Consider the following 24,330-nt stretch of genomic DNA (forward strand, 5'->3'; position numbering starts at 1 on the left):
TGATTAATGGGGGTGTGAAACTGCTTCTAGCCTTCTGTCCCAACAGAAAGAAGAATTTTGCCACAAAGTATTTATTAGTAGTCATTGAACAATTCCTGGCCCTGGGTTTTCAGGTGGCCCTTTTCCCGGCACTATTATGCCCCCCACCCATCTGAAGCAAATTCAGATTTCCTGCCTCTGAGTGGTAAGCTTTGGTGAGGATTTCTGCAAAATACAGGGAAATGTGCTTGTTTTAAGTCTCTGGACTCTTTGCTGACACTTGCAATGACACAAACATCCATCCTTCATCACAGAGGAGACCAAAGACAAGCACGTAGAAGGATCAGTGCTAAGCTCTCAGCATGACACAGTGGCTACAAAGTCAGGGGCCCTGGGTCTCAGGCCTCTTTCTGACACCTGCAACTGTGTGATTCCGGAAGAGTCTCCTCTCTTTGGCCTCTGTGTCATCTGTAAAATGGGACTTCATGGAGGATTTACGATACAAAATTATGCTACTTATTAGAATTTGCAGAAATTATTTTGGATTACAGATATGTAGACATTAGGAGGTGATTTTATAAACTCTGCTTCTTATGTGAGATGGATGTTAGACTGATTTTATATGAAAAGTTGGGCAACAGTGCATTGATATTTTGGCACCGGTTCATTTACAGCAGAGACCAGAATTATGATGGCCTCGTTCCTGTCAGAACACGAAGCTTTAAGAGGAAAGTAATAATTTTAGAATCCTTAGCTCATTATTAATGACACCCCTTCGAGTTATACCATCTACTACCCAGCTTTTTTCTAAAGCCAAATTTTAGCACTGCATAACCACCTACTCTCTGCTCAATTGCTTGAACCTTAGATACTTTTTTTTCTAAAGTAAATAATTTGTTTTTTCCCTATAGAAGTTTTTGGTTTTTCTCCCCCTTATCCTTGGTGGCCTGAGAGGTGGCAGGAACCCACACCTATACAGTCTCTAGCTCCAGAAAATTTCTTTTATTATTTATTTTCTCTTTTTATTTTTTTCATTCCATCCTTCTAAAGCTTACATGAGAGGTATTTGAAATCACCCAGATGCTTTTCCATGTCTCTTAAATTTTCTTCAACATTTTCCATTTCATGAATTTTTTCTTTTGTACTGCCTTCTGGAAACCTGTAAATTAATCTTCAACTATATCTATTCTGGAATTCCATTCTTCCATTAATATTTAATTTTTTTTCCTTTTTGAATCCCGAGTGTAAAGAGTTGGCTTAATTGTAACACCTCAGTTCACAGCACAATGTTGTTATCATTTGTCTGTGTAAGAGTCTTATTTCATTCTCTTGTTTTTCAAAACTTCCTCCCTGATTTGCATTCCCATTCTTCCTACCAGTGTTTTTATTTAAGATGTTTGATGTATGTTCTTAAATGTGCATGTAATTCTGCATGCCAAAATATGTTGTGTTGTCTTCTCTGCATGCTTTTTTCCTGAACTGATAGACAGTATTGTGCTATGCAGCATGGCTTTAAAAAATTTTTGCAGTGAAGATCTAATTCCAAAGAACTCCAATTGCTTCTTTTTCTTTTCTTTCTTTTTGCTTTAGAGAGAGAGAGAGAGAGAGAGAGAGAGAGAGAGAGAGCACACAGCAGGTGAGTGGGGAAGAGAGGGAGAAGGGCAGAGGGAGAGAGAGAGAGAATCTTAAGCCGGCTCCATGCTCAGCACGGAGCCTAATGTGGGGCTTGATCCCATGACTGTGGGATCATGACCTGAGCCAAAATCAAAAGTCAACCAATTGAGCTCAACCAGCTGAACCACCCAGGCACCCAATTGTTTCTGTTTTTTATAGCAATCCTGTTTTTGCTAATGAATGTAGTATCTTCTAAGATCTCTCCAAATAAATTACTTATTTATATAAGTCTTATTCTGTTGCCTCCATTATTTTCTGTAGGGTTTAGTTGTTCTGTTATTTGAATAAGATGATCCTTTCTTTCTTTCTTTCTTTTTTTTAATGTTTATTTATTTTTGAGAGAGAGAGAGAGACAGAAGAGTGCGAGCTGGTCAGGGGCAGAGAGAGAGGGAGACAGAATCCTAAGCAGGCTTCAGGCTCTGAGCAGGCAGCACAGAGCCTGGCGTGAGGTTCGAACTCACAAGCTATGAAATCATGCCCTGAGCTGACAATGGTTGCCTAACTAAGCCACCCAGGCACCCCTTAGACGATCCTTTCTAATGGTGTTAATTTTCCTCAAATATTTGGTGATGATTGTCTGTTCTTATTGTTGGTGTGGATCTATTTCCTTGGCCACATGAGAATCTCTGTTTACTTGTCTATGAAGGCAGGTTCCACTTTTGGTGATAAAGGGAACACAGTGGAATATGTGGTCCAGAGGGCTGGTGTACTAGTTTCCTAAGCCTGCCCTAACAAAATACCCCAAATTGAGTGGCTTTAAAAAAGTAGACATTTATTCTCCCACAGCTTTGGAGACTAAACATCTAAAATCAAGGTGTTGGCAAGGCCATGCAACCTCCAGAGCCCCTAAGAGAGCATCCTTCTTTACCTCTTCCATCTTCTGGTAGCATCAGGAGTGTTTTGGCTTATAGCAAAGTAACCCCACCTCCGCCTCTGTCTTCACTGTGATGGTCTGTGTGTCTCTTTGTCTTCATGTGGCCTTCTCATTTCTGTGTCTCTCTCCTTTTCTTAAAAGGACACTAATCATATTGGATTAAGGGCTCATTATACTCCCATATAACTTCATCTTCACTAATTAAATCTGCCATCATCTATCTCCAAATAAGGTCACATTCCGAGCTACCAGGGCTTAGGACTTTAACATATCTTTTTGAGGCACACAATTTTACCTACAACAGCGGGTAAGTAGCTTGTCCACTTAGTAAAAGTGGGCTTCCCATCCCTTCCCTTGTGACATAGTCCTGCTTCTGCAGTACCAGAAACTACTCTGGGAGTCTCTAATTCCAGAACTCAGTTTGGAGACCTGTGCATGCCAGTTTATCATGGTGCAAATGTTTGAGTCAGGATGACCTTCTATTTCTGTCCTCTGCTGCCATTGTGGAAGTCTTGCTGGACTCTGCTTCTCAGGCCCCAGCACTGAAGCCAGGAGCCTTTCCCAAAGTTTTTTAGCTTTGTTTATAAATGAGGTTTATGGCCAGCTGTTCAGATCTTTGGAAGAAAGGGTCACTGGCCAGATTCTCTGATTGGTCCTTTAATGACTCATCCAATGATTTCTCCAGGACTGCTTTGGTTTGGTTAGCTTAGAGCATAAAACTCATTCAGGGTTTTCTTAAGAACTTTTGCTTCCTTTTGCAATAGCTTGTATTTGAATCTTGTGTTGCAGCTTCTCCCACTTGTTTCTCTGTTAATCTGATCTCATCTGTTTCCCCTTACCTCCCCAAAATGTTTTTTTTTTGTATTAGAAATTCCTTAAGTTTTCTGGTCCACTGAGACCACCCTTTCTTGTTTTCTGTTATGTATCCTTCTTTAACCACAGGTTTTCTTTAATTTCAGTGGCATTTAGTGGGGAAGGAGATAGATGTATGAGTTTATGCTACCATCATGACACAGTGTAAGGTGCTGATCTAAACTAGAAGTCATCGAAGGACCAGATAGTAAATATTATAGGCGTTTGGAGCTATGAGGGCTCTGTTGCAATTTTTGACAATGCTGTTTTAGTGCAAAAATATATAGACAAGATGTAAATGTATGCAAGTGACTGTGTTTCAGTAAAACTTTACTTAGAAAAACAGGCAGTGGGCCAGGTTTGGCCTATCCCTGAAATCAGTGGTTCTCAAAGTTATCTTGCAACAGAATCTATGGAAAGACTTGATAAAATACAGACTGCCTCCTCACCTCCAGTTTTTGACTCAGTGGGTCAGGGGTTAGAGGGGGTGTCCCAGAATTTGCAATTTTAATAATCTCTCAAGTGATGTGATACTATTGGTCTATGGACCATCCTTTGAGAACCACTCATCTAAATAATTTTTATTTCCTAAACACCACCATCTCAACCATTTTTTGACAATACAACTGTGTTCCTTATTCATCCATTCATTTGTTGGTTCATTCAAGTATTTATTAATTTATTTTTAAGTGTTTATTTATTTTTGAGAGAGAGAGAGAGAAAGAGAGAGACAGAGCACAAATGGGGGAGGTGCAGAGAGAGGGAGACACAGAATCCGAAGCAGGCTCCAGGCTCTCAGCTGTTAGCACAGAGTCTGATGGGAGGTTTGAACCCACAAACCACGAGATCATGACCTGAGCCAAAGTTGGATGCTTAACCAACAGAGCCACCCAAGTGCCCCTCAACTAGTATTTATTGAACTTTTAATATGTGCCAGGCTCTGTTCTAGGTCACGAGAACCTTGTCATGAACTAGACACAGTGTCTGTTCCCATGAGTGGGGGAACCAGATGACCAGACAAACACAAGTTATATCTAAACAAGATACAATATTGGATAGTAATAAGAACTACACAAATGAAACCAAGGAAAAGGAGACAGTGATACAAGAAGAGAACTATGTTAGACAGGACAGTCAGGGAAGGTCATTATGAAGAGATGACATCTCAACATAGATGTAATGATGTAAAAGAGTTAATCATGGGAAAAGTAGAGATTTCCAGGAAGAGGGAATAGCAAGTATGACTACAGTGGCTTGGACTGATATGGGTTTAAGTAATGAGACACAGCTGGATACAAATTATATTGTGATGGTCGAGCCAGCAGAATTTGCTGATAAATTGGATGTGGAATGTGAGGGAAGAGCAGTATTAAAGAAACTCCTGAGTGTCCATCTTGGATAACTGGGTGGAGATGGGAAGGAGCTTAAGATTTTATTTTTAGAACTTTATGCTTGAGATGCATTTTAGACATTCAAATAAAGTTTTCAAGAAGGTAGTTGGATGTAATATGCTGGAGATCAGGTGAAAGTTCAAGGCTAGAAATAAAATAGAAATTTGAGACACATCAATATGCTTCCAGTGTTTTATATTTAAAGCCACAAGTCTTGGGGCGCCTGGGTGGCGCAGTCGGTTAAGCGTCCGACTTCAGCCAGGTCACGATCTCGCGGTCCGTGAGTTCGAGCCCCGCATCAGGCTCTGGGCTGATGGCTCAGAGCCTGGAGCCTGTTTCTGATTCTGTGTCTCCCTCTCTCTCTGCCCCTCCCCCGTTCATGCTCTGTCTCTCTCTGTCCCAAAAATAAATAAACGTTGAAAACAAAAATAAAAAAATAAAGCCACAAGTCTAAAGGAGATCACCCACATTGTGGGTGTGGATAGAGAAGGGGGCCAAGGAGTTGACCTTGCTAACTGAGATGATGGGAAGACGAGGAACCAGCAAAAGACACAGAGAAAGCATGGAGGAGAGAGTATGATTTCTCAGACGCCAAGTAGTGTAAATGTTTCCAGAAAGAGAGAGTCTCCAACTTGTCAAATGGTACTGGGTGAGCAAATGAGATGAGGGCTGACACTTGATCACTTGGTGATCTTGACAAAAGAGCATACAGTGGAACAGTGAGAGAGAAAGCTGTTCAGAATAGAAGCCAGAAAATGGAAGAAGAGGACCGATGACAGTAAACAGTCAATTCTCTCCAGTGACTTCTGCTTCTGGTAATGCTTGCTGAGTTATATGTACCAATACTGAGAACCACTAGAAAAACAAGCCTAATTATAAAAACTATTTGCCTGAAGGTATTGGATAGCTAACAAAAGGGTGAAGGATAATAAGTTTTTGAAGAAGAAAGAGACCCAGAGAGACAAACCCAGCACCAAAGTCTATTTTTTAATTAGATGAGGTAGCTGAGAGGTTGAGAAACTCAACAGGATTTTTAACAGCCTCAAGAGACTGTTAGGACAAAATATGTAATCCAGAGTATGCCAAGGGAGAGAGCTAGGTAGTCACCTTCTACCAGGTTTTGCATTTGAATCCCAAGGAACTGACTCTAAGTAATAAATATAAATCAAAAGTAGTTCAAGTCTGGCAGCGACTGTAGCCCAGCTTCAAATAAACTCAATTCTTAAAATGAAATTAAGGAAATCTTACATTGCTAGTGCTCTTAACTACCTGCCAGAAGAAAACATAACTTTGTTATGGAGTAAGACAACGTAATTTAAAGCCTCAAATTATTTTTACAATGTCATAATATACAGTGTCTGGCAATCAGTAAAATAACATGTCGTATGAGGAGATAAAATGACAGGAGTGAAAACCAAGGGTGGGGGAAACTCCTAATAGTAGAAATAGACTCATAGGAGCATCATGAACTTATCTTTAGGATTCTTAATTCACTCAAGGAGATTAAGGACAGATTAGGGAATTTGACAGGAAATTGTAAACCATGAAAACAAACAAACTGAAATTCTAAAACTGAATTTACATGGTTACGGAAATTAAAAACTCAATGGATGGGGGGCACCCGGCTGGCTCAGTCAGAAGAGCATGTGACTCTTGATGTCGGGATCATAAGTTTGAGCCCCACACTGAGTGTAGAGATTACTTAAAATAAATAAATAAACCTAAAAAAACCCTCAGTGAATGGATTTAATAATCTGATTAGACAGAGTTGAAGAGAGAATTAGTGAATTATGAGATTGGTAAAAGTGATTGCCAGAATAAAGTATAGAGACGAAAGGTATGGAAAATACAAAAAGAATGTCATAAAATAGGAGCTATAGTGAGAATATTGGCGTGAATAATTAGGGACCTGGAAGAAGCAGAGGAGAGAGAAAATGGGACATATGCCGTATTTGAAAAGACAATGAGAGTTTTCCAAGTCTGTTGATGAATATCAAACCACAGATGCAAGAAGGACTAAAAACCTCAACTAGGATAAGTAGAATGAAAACCACACTTAGCCCAATTATAGTAAAATTACCTAAAACTAAGACAAAAAGAAAAAAAATCATAAAGTAGCTGTAGGAAACTCATGAAGCAACAGAATGAGATTTCTCTTCTTTCATGACAACAGTGGAACTTTCTACAAAGTTTTAAAAAAAATAACTCCCAGCCTAGATTGATTTCTTTCTTTCTTTCTTTCTTTCTTTCTTTCTTTCTTTCTTTCTTTCTTTCTTTCCTTTTAGTATTTTATTTATTTATTTATTTATTTATTTATTTAGAGAAAGAGAGAGAGAGAGAGAGAGAGAGGGAGTGGCAGGGACAGAGGGAGAGAGAGAACATCCCAAGCAGGGATTCTGGCAGCATGGAGCCCAATGTGAGGACTGATCTCACCAATCATGAGATCATGACCTGAGCCCAAATCAAGAGTTGGACACTTAACTGACTGAGCCACCCAGGCACCCCTAAATGTTGTCATTAAAAGCAAAGGTTACCAGATTGGATAAAAAATAATAACTGTGTGTTGCTCTCAACAGACACACCTAAAAATATGGGAAAACAGAAAAGGTACAAAGAATAGGATGAGAAAATATATGACTTACAAATATTAATCAAAAGAAAGCTGAATAGATTCATTAATATCAAAGTAGGCAAGTCTTTGGAGGAATTTTAAGATTTCTGAGGAATGGGTCAAGAACTAGAGGGGGTTCAAACTTTTATTTATTTATTTTGTAATGCTTGCATACTGACGGGAAGACTACAGCAGAGATGTGGAGACTGATGACACAGGAAAGATATGTATAAGCTGTTTGAGCAGAAAAAGGGATGAGATTGGTGCTGAAACAGAAGAGTTGGCCTTAGGGACAGGGACAATGTTTTACCAAGCAGGTGCCAGGTACCAGGTGCAGGTACATTGGTAGACAGATCTTTTTAGAAGATGAGACAGTTCTCTTTTGAGTACATCTATTTCCTAACAAAACAAAACAAACAAACAAACAAACAAACAAACAAACAAAAGTACCAGTTGAGTGTAGGAGGAGAGGTTATTAGGTTATTATTGTCGGAGCAGAGAGACAGCATGATACAGTTTTAACAAGAGGAAAAACAAACTGACTATGGAAATACACAAAGGCTGTAGGCTGAGGGTTGAGAGTTCATGTATCATTTGTTATCATCAATTTAAAGCAAAGCTTGTCAGTGTGGTAGTTGTATGTGTTTTCCAGACAAGCCCGTCTGGAGTGAGGATGAAGAGTAGGTGAAGAGTTTAATCTGTGCTCAGGTAAAGTGAGGTAAGACGTCTGCATAGTTTCTTTTTATAAACCTACACCTTCCAGACCAAAGGAGGCCTTCGCCCCTCCCTCTGTCCTCTTACAGGTATTGGCAGTGAAGTGTTGAGAAGTTTTAGTGTTGGTTCTGCTGAAAAGCACCTCTCGGCAAACCCAATCTGATCCACAGCTGCTTGTTCTCTGAAATTAGAAGGAGGACTACTTAGCGCTTTTGGTTCTCAGCTGTGGGCCTAGTTGCCAAACTTGAGAAAAGGGGAAGAACCCATTTTGAACTTCACATCATGGTTACATCTGTCTGCAGAGATAGAACAAGCAGATGCACTTAGATCCTGTCTTGTGGGATCCAGCCCTAGGGCCTGGAAGGATAAATCATTCCCTTTACCTGTGGGTTCCATCAGCGTTTCCCTTTTATTTATTTTTTTAAGTTTATTTTTTGTGGGGGAGATAGGGCAGAGAGAGAGAGAGAGAGGAGATAGGGCAGAGAGAGAGAGAGAGAGAATCCCAAGCAGGCTCTGCATTGTCAGTGCAGAGCCCGATGCAGGGCTCAAACTCATGAACCTCAAGATCATGACTTGAGCTGAAGTCAGAGGCTTCACTGACTGAGCCACCCAGGTGCCCCTCAGTGCCCCCTTTATGTTATCAAGATTTCCCTCCGTTACCTGAGAGACTTTGAGTAGGTTTCTGTGTTTGCGAATAAGTCATCTTTGACAAAAAGATTAGTTTCCTCTTCTGTGTAAAAAGAAGTGGTTTTCAAACTGTGTGCCTGCAGCCTGAGTTGTCACAGGGGCTTGGGAACAGGATGGAAGAAGTAACAAGGCACGGCTTCTGGTTCTACAAGCCTACTCCAACACTGACCTCTGTTACACGATGGGCTTTTGTTAGGGATTTTGCTTAAAAAGGTTGTATTAACAAAATGAAAATAGAACCTACTCTTCCAACTCTTACACTGTATAATTCCACGGTGTAAGTCCATTTACATTTATCTTTTGTGGTAATAGCTTCAAGTTACAAGACAGGGGAGGTCTGAAATCATTTCCCAGGTCATGGGCCAAGGCATCAGTAATCCCTGAGCTTAGCTTCCTGTTTCTCTCTCAGATCTTGTCCAACCAGCCACTCCCTGATCTGGCTGATGTGCAGGGGAGTATGGGTTCTGGAAGATCAGCAGCTTCCTCACATTACAATACCGGCACTTGTGTTTTCTTTTCCTTTTTCTCTCTCTTTAGTATTGTCCAGAAATACAAACATTTTGCTGAGGGAGCCTCATTTCAGTGAGGTCATGCCTCCGGGCAAGGGATTAGCAGCTCAGGTGATCTCATTGGTCTCTTCCAGGTCAATAACTTTACAGCTGCATGAACTGGCAACTTGTTCTTGGCACAGTTAAAGTGGGCATCCATTAATAGTTCTGGGAATGTCACATACTCACTAACAATAAACGTGAGGACCCCCTGACCAGCTGAAGAAGTAGAATTAGCTGAGAAGGGACTGAACTTTAGCCTCAGGTCATGTGTAATGGTCACAAATCAGTGATTCATTAATTTACTCAAGCACAGGATTATTTTCCACAAATGGATCAAATAATTTATTACCTCTTCAAAGGGCATCTTGAAAACACCTGGAAAAATTGGCATGAAGAAAGAGGACTTCTAATTAACCGAGTAAAATTTAACATTAAGTCCAAACTGGAAAATTTCTAACACTTGTGCTTTGAAGACCAGTTTTAGAAAAAGGAGCTACTAAAACGTGTTCATTTTCTTGGAAGACAATTCCAGAGTTAATGTTACCAATGAAAATCACATATTTTTGTTATTAATTTATATGTTTAATTTTACAGATCCTGTGCTTAATAGGCCATAATTCTTTACAGGCTTCCTCAGACATGTGGTCTATGGTCTGAAAATCAGATCAGAATCATAAATTTCTTTTGTATTGTCTTAAAACAGCATTAAATGAATTTATTATTAAAATAATAAAAAGGCATCATTTTGACAGTTTTTTTTTTAAATGAAAGACTGTAAAATTCCTAAAGAACAAGTGCTTACAGAAAATAAACCCTAGGTAGACTTCATTTTAAGTAGAAAGGAGAGCTGTGAGGAGAAAGACTTTGGGCTCCTGGCCTGCAGCTTTTCTAGGTACTGTTCTTTGTGCTTTGGCGAGACCCTGTATGACTATGCTCCACAACCATATTAATTGTATCAGAAGTTTCAAAAAAGAAAATCAGCTTATCAAAGGAACAGGGAAATACCTTCATTTCCTCCCTCCCCCATTGTCCAAAACGGTATGCCTTTCATAGTTACGTGTGTATATGCTGAAACTAAAACACCACACCGCATGCCTTGGCAACTGAGATGATTGTAAACAGCATACAACATACGGAACACACTCACAGTTTTTGTTTTGTTTTAAAAATCTTCTCTTGTAGAATTCCCTGTTCTGTTTCATGTCATCATCCATCCATCCATTCATTCATTTATATTTATTTTTAAAATTCTAGTATAACATACAGTGTTATGTTAGTTTCAGGTGTACAATATAGTGATTCAACAATTCTATACATTACTCAGGGCTCATCACACTAAGTGTACACTTAATTCCCTTCACCTATTTCACCCAACCCTCCACCCAACTCCCCTTTGGCAACCACATTTGTTCTCCATATTTAAGAGTCTATTTTTATATCTGACTTTTTCTTTGTTTGCTTTCTTAATTTCCACATGTAAGTGAAATTATATGGTATTTCCCTTTGACTTATTTCACTTAGCAGTATACCCTCCAGATTGCATCCACTGCAAATTGTTTTAAGTGGCAAGATTTCATTCTTTTTTATGGCTGAGTAATATGTCCTTGTATATATGTATGCCACATCTTTATTTATCATCTGTGGATGGACACTTGGGTTGCTTCTACACCTTGGCTATTGTAAATAATACCATGGCATCATTCTTTAAGTCATCCCTGCTAACCAAATCCTAGAATTCCCATTCTAAATACCTTCTCCTCCCTCACTCCTCATATTCTATTGGTAATGAATTCCTGCAAATTCTGTCTTCCTATCATATGTCATTAACTCTCCTATCTATCCTCTCAGTAACAATCTTCATTTAAAAAAATTACTATCTTTGTAATATTGTGGATTGTTTCCTAAGCTGCAGCCGCCATGATGTCTTGTTGCCAGAAGGCTGGAGCTCAAGTTCTTCCTCTCAGTCCTGGAGATGCTGCCACTATGCCATCAGGAAATGCAGTTGAGAGGGCAAGCACTTGATTGCTGCATCCCAGGGCTGCTTGGTAAGGGTATGACATGTATCACATGCTTAGTTAAGTGAACCATTGTTATATCCCCCTGAAGGATCTGCTTTGCAATTCTAGAGCCCTAAATTCCTTCTTCTCTAATGGTGAATTATTTCTCAAGGGCACTACTTTCTGCTGTTTCCAATTGTGCCACTCTGAACTCTTCTTCACTATCTGCAGACATAGATCTGTTTCTGTAAGTCTGAATCTCAATAGTGCATAGAACTCAAATTTATATTCCAGAAGCCTTCTTGGTCCCCATGTAATAATACAGAATAGTCCTTTGTAACAGAATAAATTTTTTTTTTTAATGAACACTCAGTGAATGTACTATTTTTCCTAATTTGTATCTTTAGCATTAGTTCTGTTGTTTTTAATCATAACAAATCATTTATCTACATAAAAGATATGGTTGGTGGTTAGTTTTGCTAATTATAAAAAACCTGTGAAGTACAGTCAATTGGGTTGCAGAGTCCTGACAGCAGATGTCTACGTTGCTCTCTGAGGAACAGGTTCAAGGTTTTACCAGTGTATTATGTTCAACTGAGTTCTACATAACTCATATAGAGAAGAGTGAATTTACTTTTTCTCCTGGAGAGCCTGAGCTTTATTTTGCCTGGACATATATCTGATATTATTCTGTTTCTTTACTTGTATAGACAGAATCTGTGTTTTTTTGTGTTTGTTGTTTCATGAATAACACCCAGTTACAGGAAAAGAAACTTCTTTTTGAATTTTTTTTTTACTTTTGAGAGAAAGAGGAGAGAGAAAGCATGCACATTAGTGGGGTGGGAAAGGGCAGAGAGAGAGAGAGAGAGAGAGAGAGAGAAGAGAGAGAGAGAATCTCAAGCAGGTTCCATGTTCAGTGCGGAGCCCCACATGGGACTTGATTCCATGACCCTGGGATCATGACCTGAGCTGCATTCAAGAGTCACATACTTAACTGATGAGCCACCCAGGCACTACAGGAAAATGAAACTTCTTTAACAACAATCATAAATACGAGATATACTTGCATGGTAGATTCAGATAATACATTTTTTAATGGCTCATGATATCTTTTAGTGAGTAGTAAGGACTTGTACTTCATGGCCTTTTGTTATTTATAAATATGCTATACATTCTGACAAATCAGATGCGATTGTTTTATTATGGTTAGTTCTACTGAACATAGAGAATGTGCTGAAGATTATTTTATTTATTGCTTTGAATCAAACTACAAAGAACTACACATATTTCAAACTCATGACTCATAACCAAAGAGATACATGAAGACCCTCAAGTGGTCATTTTATTAAACAAATACAAATTTGAAATGTTTATGGTAAAATACATCAGTATCGAACAAAAATGTTTGTAAACAGTAGTTCTACAACTGGGAAGACATCTTGGTTTTATTAATTTTGGTGACATCTTCCCAACCATGTCTAATCTTTAGTATCTTCTTCCTCAAGCATGGCAGGAATAGTATGGCTTTACAAATCAGGACAACAATTGGAAGGAAAACAGCGATCATAAAAGTTGGAGGTGTATACCATATAAATTGTTTTATATCTACCCATTTATTCCAGGCGAAAATCAATGCATGTATAGTGCCCAGCAGAAGGCAAACAATTCCTAGCTTGCTCTGCAAAAGAAAAAAAAAGATTATGTTGGTGGGATTGATTCAGTAAGAGTTTATTTTTTCTGACCTTTTCTGGATATATTCTGCTGCTTGGCAATTCTTTCATTCACCTGTGTTTATTTCCCTATCATATTTGTCAATAATGTCCACTCACATCTTTCCATTCTTTTCACATATCCCCGCCTTACTTTGGGTAATGTCTTTGTCCCCAGGTTATTTAAGACAATCCACAATCAATCTCCTCTCAGTCTCAGCCAATCAATAACACTGTCTTCCTTTTCTCCACATTTTTTTCATTTGTCTTATGACATTTATTTGATGGCGCTTTGTCTCTTGAGCATTTGCCTTCATTCTATCAAGAGACATCTACGATCAGGGACTCTTACTCATCACAGGGTCCCTGCAGAATCAACACAATGATTTGTGCATTTTGGGTGCTCGGTAAATATTAATGGGTTGACTGAAGATTAGTGCAAAAATCAATTTGGTATTAGTGATCTTTACCAATTATGAAAGCAACTAAAGTAAGTGACTCTGATTTTGGTACATGGATACGAAAGTGAATAAACTTGGCCCATGTTAAAAATCAAACATCCTGATAAAGTAGAAAAACACCAACAATTATTTCCACTGTTTGAACAACACATAGAGACATGAAGATGTGAAGAAAATTTTCAACTTGCACTGGGATACCCGGCACTATCCAGAAAAAGTTGCTTAAAAACAGTTGTTCACCTACGTAATTTTATGGAATTCTGACAATAGCTTTTCCAGATAAGTTTTGACTTCGATTCATTTTACTGGAAATGGTCATTAGCCTGCCAGAATGAATCCAACTCACAATTATTCAGCAGTAAGCACTCTTAAGCCCCAATGAATACAATCAAATAGCTAAGTTTATATTTTCAAATATAAATCTCCAAGGTAAATCATGCAGTAACTAGTTCTTGAATTGTAAATGAAAAGTTTCTAGGTTATTAGTTGAAAAATACATGTGATTGGTTGAAGATCAAGTTAACCAAGTATGTACTGTATTCTTATTATGGGTTAGGTATTGTGTACATAGTGGGAATGGGCTGGAATGTCAAGATGCAGTGTGTGAATTCCTAATTAAATCTGAGAAGCGATGCTCAGCATATGTGTGACAGGCAGAGCAAATGTAAGAAGAAAGTTATTTAATGAGGAATGGAGAACTCTAATGCCTACCATGCTGAGCCTACAAAATCAGCAAATACTGTGCTTGGAAAATGTGGTGCCATTTCTAAGCTCCACTGGAAAAATTCAGATGGAGACATATTTTCCAACCTCATCAGATGTCCTGATAAAGTGTCTGTAGAAGTATATGTATAGACCTGTAGAAGAGATAGTGGGGAATGTCTGACTTTGTGGGAATTTCCAAAAATGCCCACCCATAAAAGCTAAAGCAATATACTTTTAAAAAATCTTGGCAATGCCTGTGACTAAATTAAATGTAGTCCTTTGACTCTGGTCAGACATGAATCCCCCCTGTGAATTCTGGCACATTGCTCTTCTTAGGGTGTAATCTACCACTAGCAGATGAACCTCAGTAAATCTGAGACAGTTTTGAATTCCAAGAATACAGCAACTTCCAGTGAGAGAGCTACATGAAATGGAAGTTGGAAAAAGCAGCCTTTAAAATTAGATATTAGAATATCTTCGGTAGATAAAACTCCGTATTTCAAGGAGAGATGCTTTTTTATGGATAGTACCAAGCTGTGTAACTTAAAAGGCATAAATAAAATCAGGGGACGGGCAAAAGAATATTTTCATTTTGGGGGAGCTTAAAAACTGTGGATATTAAATTCCTAAAATATCACCTTTGTAGTTAGTAGGTGAATAGAAAATTGTCTAACAAGTTTCAAATGTTAGAATATTTTTCTTCGAGTAATGCCTTTTTATTTATGTCTAGAAAACACTTCTATTTAGAAGCAACAGGGAAAAATGATTGGAGAGCACGTTATTGATTGGAATAAGTGTGGGATTTTTGCTGTTGGAAAACCATCTGTTACTTTTTTATGGTGTAAAGTCAATATACTTGATGATATATAAGCACAAAAAGATTTGCCTCTCTGAGGGGCCAGAGTTCTATATATAATTTACCTGGATATAGTGAAATTCTCTCCATGTCAGAGAGTCGCTCACAGATGGAATAGATGTCACAGCTAACAGAGCCAGTATTGCGAGTGCCACAATTCCCAGAGACACATAAATTTCCATTCTCCAAACATCATGCTCAATCCAGGCATCTTCTTTATTTTGTTGGACCTACCAGAGGGTGAAAAGAGGAAAGGCATGCAAACAACATTGGTTTCTGGCAGATGAGCCTCCTTCTTTCTACATTCCGTCTATGACGGGAGGGCCTACTAACTTGGAGCCTCCACAAATCTGTGACTTTTTTTTGCATTCCTCTAAGCGAAGTGACATAGGAGACATCAGTCTCTTTCCTTGAATGCAACAGTTACATAATCTGTTTTATTAATTTATGTAATAGTTATTTGATGCTTAGAATTGTAATGTGCATGCTTGTGTGGTGAAGAACAGTTAGAGTTACAAAGTAATCTCATGAGGGTGGCAGAAGGTTGCTGTGTGGCCCTGTCCATGAACAAAACACGTATTTATGTTGTTCAAATTGTAGTTTACTATTTTCAACTGAAAAAAAAAAAAAATCCTCAGCGTAAAACTATTTATAATAAGCCCCAATGAAGAGTTACACTAAAACATTTAAAAATGCAGATTACATTCCCAGCACAGCATTTCAAGACAGGTTTGGGGTATTGATATTAAAATAAGATAGAGTTAATCTGTAGATGACTTAGACTTTTTAGTTTAGTGATATTATCAATATTGTCACCTACCTGTTGATATGCCCAGTTTAGCAACTTGTATCTGTAGGATCGCCTCATTGGATAGGATAAACTATAGATCGCATGCAGTACAGCAAAAAAGAAACTGAGAAGCCCAAATTGTTTTCTTGTTAACATCCATCTATCCAACCAATGTGGAAATTTCTTATATTTGGTTCCATTATGAAGCTGTACAACTGCTGCTATCACACCTGGCAAATAAACCAGTGCCAAGAGGGTGATGGAAACCATTGGCAAGACTTTGTTGATGACCAGGATTGGAATTTTATAAAAATAATGTTGATGGGAAGTTACAAAAGGGTGAATTATTTCCCTCAGAAGAGTGTAAAGAAAAGTCAGAGATGATACGATAGCAGCAATTTTAATTGGCAAGCGCCACTTTGGAAAGAGATCCTGTTTGTGTTGAAGCTCCGCAGGGCAATCAAATTCATCAAAATGGGTTGTTTGGTGCGTGTGCAAAGGCACAGGTCTTTTTAGCATGCTGGTCTCGCCTGAGTCCTTATTCTACAATGGAAAGAAAATAAACATTTAAAAATTAAACAAAATAATGGGATTTCTCTTCAACTAATTACTTATTTTGCTCATTGTGCTTATTAGTAAAAAAGGACATTCAGAACCTTGCTTTTGGATACTGGTTAGCTGAAGATGTCATAGTCCTATGTAGCACTGATCAAAGGTAGACTTAGCTATGTTAGGATTCTCCATTATAAATTTTTAAAAAATGTTTATTTATTTATTTTTTGAAAGAGAGAGAGAGAGAGAGAGAGAGAGCGAGCAAGCATAAGTGGGGAAGGGCAGAGAGGGGGAGAGAGAATCCCAAGGAGGCTCTGCACTGCCAGCATAGAACCCAACACGGGGCTCGATCTCACGAACTGTGAGGTCATGACCCAAGCCGAAACCAAGAGTTGGATTCTTAACCTACTAAGCCACCCACATGCCTCTAGGATTCTCCATTAGTTTCTGTTACTCATTTTTCTGTAAGACAGAAGGATACATGCTTTAAGACCGAAGATATCTCCATTAAAGCTCACACCATTGTGTTTCTATGTTGAAGGCACTAAAGAATAGAATAATGTAAGTGGGAAACTAAAATTGAAAAACTTAAAAAAAAATTCAGGAATCCTTGGTAAAAATAATACTTGTAGGTTACATAGATAGTTGTATTTGTTTTATAATATTTTTATTGGTTACTGGGCAACTCTCCACAAAGAATTAAAGAGTGAATTCTTCATTAAGTCAAGTACAAAGGATCAAGAAGAATATAGTCATTACAATTATGAAAATATCTAATTTCCATCATGATATACTTTGATTTTATATTTCTAAAATATCTCATTTGTGTAATTAATGATTGTCAACTACTCTATCAGAAGGTGCAAAGTTTATATAAGTAGTTAAATCCCATAGGGATGATCTATTTCCTAAGAAAGTTATACTTCTTTACCCAGTTGCATTTCTAAGCAGTCAACAACTCAAAAGAAGAATGCTTTGAATATTTGGTCATTTCCCCAACTGACTGATACACCAGCAAGGTAAAACAAACCAAACCAAACCAAACCAAAACAAAACAACACAACACTTCTAAATAAGAACTTAGAATGTTTCATATTGTATTGCTTTAATTAATAAATTTACTTTTTCACCCAGTATGTTATTTCTCATTTCTTAGAGCTCTATATGTAGAACCATAAAATTTTAGTGCTCAAAATATTAGTCATGATCTTGTTCATTTCCTCATTTTATGCAGAATAACCTTAATTCACATAGTTCTCTATCATTTTTAGTGTTTAAAAGTAGCCTCTTGCCATTTGACTTTTACTTTCAGTGATAAATCACTGTTACATCCAATGCTTTTTCCAGGTGCTCCATTTAGAAGGGAGTTGAGCATGATACAGCTTCTGTCATCTCTGCATGTTAAAACAATCTAAGTACAGTCGACTGAGATCAATTTTCTGGTTAATGATGAAGATTTATAGAACAGCAGGTAAGATGGTTAACTTGAAAAATGAAGATGATTTTATTTTATGCACACTTATTTTATAGAATGTGTGGTAGTACTATCTTATTATTCCCATTAAAATAATTAACAAAAATAATATAAATAAGTAACACTAATATAATTATTATATATACTATTTTTCCTATTAAAATAATTAAGGTAAAATAATTTCTGTAACAACTGCAGGCAATACCATTTAGAAAGGTGAAAAGGGTTTGGAACAAAAAATTTCCAACACTTTTTCAGTCGAGTAATGTAAGGTGGCACAAAAGTGGGACAAATGATTCTTATTCCAAAATGGAATTTATTTGTTTAAATGGTGACATCAATTAACTTGATGATCTCTTGGTAAGCTGCCATAATACCTATGGAAAAAAAAATGCATGCTCACAAAATTACTGTTATATGGGCACTGGTGACTCTTTCTACAAATTTAGACCCACAGTATGTTAGAAGGAATGGGAAGGGCCTTGGAGATGAACTAGTCCAACTCTCTCATTTTATTGAAAAACCAAGACCCAGGATTTTCAGTGACTTATTTGAGGTTATTCAACTAAGTCCATGACAAGTCAATCAAGGTAGACTTTCTCTTACATACCACGCTATACCTTCACCCATCACAGTATCAGTGACAGGAATCAGAGTCAAGATATCAGGCAGCTAGGGTGAAAATCACTTTTACAATCCTAGGAGATGGAGGACAGCATTAAAATCATGTTTCTAGATTTTAATTAATTATTATTATTATATTACCAAATAATCATCTTCTTCTAGATTTCTCCTAGGTTTCATTGTCCAAGGTTCTTGGTTTGTAATGTCTTGTCTGTTCTCCATTAATTCTGTAAAATAGAATTGCTTCAGCCACCTATGAAAACACAATTATCTTCTTTGAGTCTAATGTTGGATAGATAGGGCAATATGAAAAATTTACTCACATTAGGACGAGAGTGGCCTAGAAAGTATAATTAAAATACAGATAGTGACTGATTTACTATTTAACCTCACATAATCTGTAAGAATCTCAAACTAGTGCCCTTGTGTCAACAGTAACTGCTTTTCTTTGTTGACTATTGGTGCAATGTGTGACAAACATGTCTATAGGGAATTCAAAGAGTCAGATGTCACCTTTTATTTTAGGAGAAGTTGACTCCTGGTGCTCATTTAGAGGAAAGCCAACTCTGCTCAAAGGTAAATAGAATTAGGAATGCTTTTTTTTTTTTTTTTCTTTGAGGCACAATGCTATCAGTAGAGGTTGGAATTGGCTGATGTAAGATTATTCTTTAGGAAGTTGGGTTGAATAGACTTTTGGGGTTGATACTGGAATCTGAAATAATTAAATGACTTTATGGGGACAATGTATTCTGAGGTTCAGACAGTAAGCAGAACAGACGCTTTTGGAAAGGTGGACCCTGATAGTGGCATAAAGGACCAAAAGCTGTATGTTCAGAGTGTCATTTTCTCATTGGAGTAACAGGTTGGTTTTTGTAGGTAAGACATGAACTGTTAGTATATTTCCAAAGGGGTTGTTGAATCGTGTTCAATCACTGACATGCTAATTCTCCAAACTTCCTGCCTGACAAAAGAATCTCTTTCTTAACACCCTTCACAGGTCCTCCTCAGGCTTGGGGTGACATTATTTTTTTTTTTTTTAAGGAAGAGAAACATTACAATATTATTCACTGTTTTTTATTAGTTCTAAATTTATTTCTGAGGACTACCTCACCAATTTGCACTTCAATGAGAAAAACAGATTAGATATACAACAACTTGGCTGACAGAAACATTCCAAGTGTTCCTGAATTTTAGACCACCTATAATACTTTATTAAGTGCAAAGTTGTTTCCAGGAGTAGCTTAAAATACTTTAAACATTCTCCAACTTTTATTTATTAAAAAAAATTTCTTTTAATGTTTTTATTTATTTTTGAAGGAGAGAGAGACAGAGCATGAGTGGGGGAGGAGCAGGAAGAGAGGGAGACAGAATTTGAAGCAGGCTCCAGGCTCTAAGCTGTCAGCACAGAACCTGATGTGGGGCTCAAACTCACGAACTGTGAGATCATGACCTGAGCCGAAGTCAGATGCTTAACCGACTGAGCCACCCAGGCGCCCGCATTCTCCAACTTTTAAAGGTTTGCTTTTCTCAAAAAATAAAGAGGAGCCATCTTTATATAATGCCAACCATTTGCCTTTGTTGAAGTGCTCTGAGAACATTTTCCATATATTATCTATCTTGAAAATTTGCAGTGTTCATGCTGAGGATATTTGTTTTGTTCTACCCACATTTTCTCCATTTGGAGAAATGGCCCTCCTTTGGCATATGACTCAGTCTTGGCTAATCACAGTTCTCTGTTTCCTTGATGGCACTGATTGGCTTACAGATGGCATACAACCGTAGTTGAATTATTAGAGTCCCTCTCTGATATTTATATATGGAAGTGGAAGATAAAGAGATGTCTTTAACATGTTTTTAAGTTGGGATGATTGAAGCCTTCTATGCTTTCTTCTACATGCCATAAGGAGGAAGATATCTTCAACAGAACAGGAGAAAGCCAACACACGAAAGTACAAGCAAGAAATGGGGAAAGACACAGAAGAGTCCTGGTGATATATTTTAAGTATTTAGAGTTCCGGAGACCAGATAATGAATTTTTCAGTCACACAAGCCAATACATTTCCTTTTTTGCTTTAGTTTCAATAGGGTATCTATCGCTGGCATTTTAAAGACTCCTGAGTAAAGCATATGCCAATCATCAGATATTTATGGAACTCAACTTTATAATAGACACTGAGGAAAAAGAAATGAGACGTTATGTCTGTTCTGGAGGAGCTCACAGTTTATTTCCTTAATAAATATTATTCCAAATCATTTAGTGATTTAACCAACATTATAGAGTACTCTGGGAGGTGGGTGTGTGTCTACGAATAAGAATAGAAGTTTTATCTACTGTAATCGAACAAAATATAATGCACTACGTTTAGATGTTTTAACTCTGAGTTGTAGGATGGCAAAGATGTTAACACACAAATCTACACTTATTCAATATAAACTCATTAATTCTATTGTGAACAATATTAGGCAGTGGGAATGTGAAGTTAAATGAGATGGAGCCTCTGCTCTCAAAACCTCAAAGTCTAGGGGAGAGGGCAGAAATTTCAACAACTAACCGCATGGTAATGCAATGAATTCTAAAGGAAGGCAGTTTTATAGACAGATTGTGGCACGGAAAGGGTGAGGGCTCTCTTGCAGACCTGGTCCTGGGGCGTCAAGCAAGTTGGCAGCATTTGCTGAGTGAGGGCCACTTCATACAGAATCTGGGTGAAAAGGCAAAGTGGCCTTGGAGAAGTATCCACCCATTCATCTGCACTGTAGGAAGACCATACAGAAGAGCAAGGCCAAGGAAAAGTCCAGGGCAGTGAGGGAGCCTGTTGGCTCTGTGGTCCACAGTTAGATTTGTGCCAGAAACCAAGAAAATAAAATACCAGTCAAATCAAATATGTTGGTTTCCATCCGACATTAACCAAATGTATAATTTAAATTCTACAGTAAAATCTTTTCATGAAAGAAAAAAAAAAAAAACCAGGAAACTACATAGTGTTCAGATGTTTGGAACTCCAGATTTGACCCAAAGTTCTCTAACTTTCATCCCACTTAAAAAGCAAAACATATTTTTGATGCGACTGTTCTGTTTTGCTGTACCAGGATGGCTGCTGACCTGATGTTCCTGCTAAATATTGACACAGCCCAACTGACTCATGTTTTTGTCAAAGAGTTTAGAATATGAAGAAACTGGATGACTAGAATACAATATGAATTGCTTTGCATTTCCAAACCTTCTAAACTTTCAAGCATATACTTGTTTCACCACATTTAACTATGTAAAGAGAAGATGTTTTTTTCACTGGGCTGGTTTTTTTTCTTTTTCTTCTTTTTTTTAAGCATTGCTTAATATCTGTGTTAAATAAATCTTAGTCAATGTCAGGATATTGTGGGATTTTTTTTTTTTTTTTAATACAGGGTAAGAAATTTAGAAGTGTTTGTAAATGTTTATGTCTATAAACCCCTTCTGGTGGGTTTGACCCATGACATATATGAAGCCTTGATCCACTATTTGGAGAGAACTTGAATCTCAAACCAGATCCTGAAAGAGTAGGACTAATGTTCCCAGAACTTAAAATGAAAACTTCCTGTTACTAGGAAACCTGAAGTCAAGTCACACGATTTTAAGCACTATGTACCATTCATCAATGCTATGCAAACCCGCCGCGATTTTGCCAAGCTGGAAAACTTGCCATCAGAACCCAACCGAAGGACAAACTTAATAACCCATCATACTCCCCAAGCCCCTAGCGAAAAGACTTCCTTGTGAGTCCCTGGCTCCCAGCCCCTGGACCGGCCACAACGGAGCAGTGTGCTTCGGGGAGAGCTAGGCAGGAGGGCAGCGCGTCCTGGAGCCGCGCATAAGGGGAGAATTGAGCTACACTCGCCCCGGAGCGCCTCCGCCCCAGGGCTGGGAGGCTTGCAACCCGCTACACCCTTCCCGAGACTGGGAGCCCGCGCCCGCCCTCCCAGGGGCACCCGGAGACCGGGAGCAAGCGGCGAGCTGGGACGATTCTAGGGACTCACCCGCTTCTAGGCGCAACCGTCCGGACGGTAAGTTGCGGCGCAACTGCTGCGGGGAAGTGCCAGCCCCACGCGGCGTCCAAGCCCTGGGAGTCCAAAGCCTGCACTCTGGCTGCAGACCCCGCCTCCGTGTCAGTGGCCCGTCCAGCGCCACCTGCAGGTGCCTGGAGTCCGCGCGGCTCCTTGGAGTGGCATTCCTCGGAGGTCCCAGAGACCCAATCAAGGGTATCCCCACATTGCAACCTGGCTGCTCCCAATTTTCTTTCAAATGGCCCTGTCTCCTGCCTCAGGTCTGCTCCTCGGCCTCCCACTTTGGTTAATCTATGTAACGAACACTGGTGTAATTCTTTGGAGCAGTGGTGCTCAAACTTTAATGCGTATCACCTGCAGGCCTTGCTAACACACTGATTGGGGCCTCCCTCAGGGTTTCCTGATCCGCAAGTCTGGGATGGGACCCGAGTTTCCGCATTTCTAACAAGTTCCCAGGTGATGCTGGAGCACTCTCAGATCACACTATGACATGGACTGCTTTAGAGCTTAGCTAGTCCATTTAAAACTTCGCAGCAACTCAATGAAGTGACTGCTATTTACAGTTGAGGAATCCGAATCTGAATCTCTGAGAGTGACTTGCCCCCTAAATTGTGCAAATCTTGCACGCTAAACTGCACAAACTCTATCATAAACCCTTCAACTCCATGCTATTTCCTCTTCCTCGCCTCTGATATATTAAAGCCAACTTCCCATACCTAACCCAATCAGGTACCCCAAACTGAAATTAAAGCTACTGTCACTATTTAAAAGTGTTGGGGTGTTTTTAAAAAATGAGGGTTATGGAGAAAGAGAATGTGTGCGGGGGATTTAACTCTGAGTTGGAACCAGCCTCAGGGTTAGCGTGTCTGAAACCTGAATTGCAACATTTGGGGAGTTAGTACACAACATCCCCAGAGCTAACCTGATTAGAAAAACAAAGGAAGATAAACTCTCAACTGCAATTTCATGATTGTAATCAACTAAGGGCTGTGCCTGTTTTAATATGTATTTTTTTTTGTACTCATTGACTTTCCACCGGGTAATATTAAAGCCCTTTGAAGATTAAATTACCATGGACTGACGCCTTGTGGTAGAAATAGAATCTTACACTTTATTTCTAGTGAAACTAGAAAATAATCACTTAAAAAAGTTTTGGAAAAAAAAATCTCTCTGTATTTATTGCACAAACCACAAAGAATTAAGAATGAGTCTAAGCATTGTTGAATTTTTCAAATGATCTTGGGTTTTAAGTGATTGAGCAAAGCAATATTGCTTTCATTTTTTAAGCTTTGGTAGAACAAAGGTCATTCTCTTTTTAATAATATATTTTGCACATGAAGAGAATAAGGAAGTTATTATTATATTAATATAAGTTGGCTAATTATAGAAAATTCCAACTAAAACTGTTTTTCTTCTTCTAATTCAAACCTGTAAAATCAAGCCCAAATGTTTTGTTTTATACTTAAACTAAAATTTTTAAAATTAAATTAAGCTTAATTTAATTTAGTTTAAATTCAATTTAGCTAACATATAGTGTAGTATTGGTTTCAGGAGTAGAATTTAGTGATTCATCACTTACATATAACACCCAGCGCTCATCCCAACAAGTGCCCCTCTTAATGCCCATCACCCATCTAGCCCATCTGCCCCACCCACCTCCTTTCCAGCAACCCTATATTTCAAAATGAAAAGATTGAAAATATGAGGTTGTTTACAAATTAGTTTGTAGATATTATAAAGGCAACACAATGTTGGACTAAAAAACCATGGTATTAAAGAACTTCTACTGAG

At 38.3% G+C, this 24,330-nt stretch overlaps 1 protein-coding gene and 1 long non-coding RNA gene across 5 annotated transcripts in view; one reads left to right on the forward strand and one right to left on the reverse strand.

The window, feature by feature from the left end:
* Positions 1 to 21,787, forward strand: part of LOC147583275 (uncharacterized) — an 83,843-nt gene extending 62,056 nt beyond the window's left edge. For both annotated transcript variants that reach the window (XR_015247743.1, XR_015247741.1), the window contains 3 exons: positions 17,751 to 17,874; positions 19,027 to 19,077; positions 20,406 to 21,787. This is a non-coding gene — a long non-coding RNA (uncharacterized LOC147583275). The remainder of the gene's footprint in view (positions 1 to 17,750; positions 17,875 to 19,026; positions 19,078 to 20,405) is intronic.
* STEAP1 (STEAP family member 1) lies at positions 12,560 to 22,645 on the reverse strand. Of its 3 annotated transcripts, none has more exons than XM_086696633.1 (5): positions 22,513 to 22,645; positions 18,643 to 18,728; positions 15,882 to 16,394; positions 15,127 to 15,291; positions 12,560 to 13,008 (listed from the first exon to the last, which is right to left on the reverse strand). In XM_086696633.1, the coding sequence occupies exons 2-5, from the start codon at positions 18,721 to 18,723 to the stop codon at positions 12,751 to 12,753; spliced, it is 1,017 nt and encodes a 338-aa protein (XP_086552759.1). In that variant the 5' UTR covers positions 18,724 to 18,728; positions 22,513 to 22,645; the 3' UTR covers positions 12,560 to 12,750. The 3 variants fall into 3 exon arrangements, with proteins under 3 accessions (XP_086552759.1, XP_025785662.1, XP_086552766.1); XM_025929877.2 differs by having other exon boundaries at positions 18,643 to 18,754; positions 22,513 to 22,637; XM_086696640.1 differs by lacking the exon at positions 18,643 to 18,728 and having other exon boundaries at positions 22,513 to 22,638.
* Positions 22,646 to 24,330: the final 1,685 nt, after the last annotated feature.

Source organism: Puma concolor, chromosome A2 (genome assembly GCF_028749965.1).
Source record: "Puma concolor isolate L17-30 chromosome A2, mPumCon1.1.hap2, whole genome shotgun sequence".
NCBI lineage: Eukaryota > Metazoa > Chordata > Mammalia > Carnivora > Felidae > Puma > Puma concolor.

Excerpts from the sequence above, each read along its gene's own strand:
- STEAP1 (XM_086696633.1), bottom strand. The coding sequence starts at position 18,723 with ATGGAGAACAGACAAGACATTACAAACCAAGAACCTTGGACAATGAAA. Across the intron at positions 16,395-18,642 it reads TAGAAGAAGATGATTATTTG|AATAAGGACTCAGGCGAGAC; the intron begins GTAATATAATAA and ends TTTCCATTGTAG. Across the intron at positions 15,292-15,881 it reads TAAACTGGGCATATCAACAG|GTCCAACAAAATAAAGAAGA; the intron begins GTAGGTGACAAT and ends ACCCTCTGGTAG.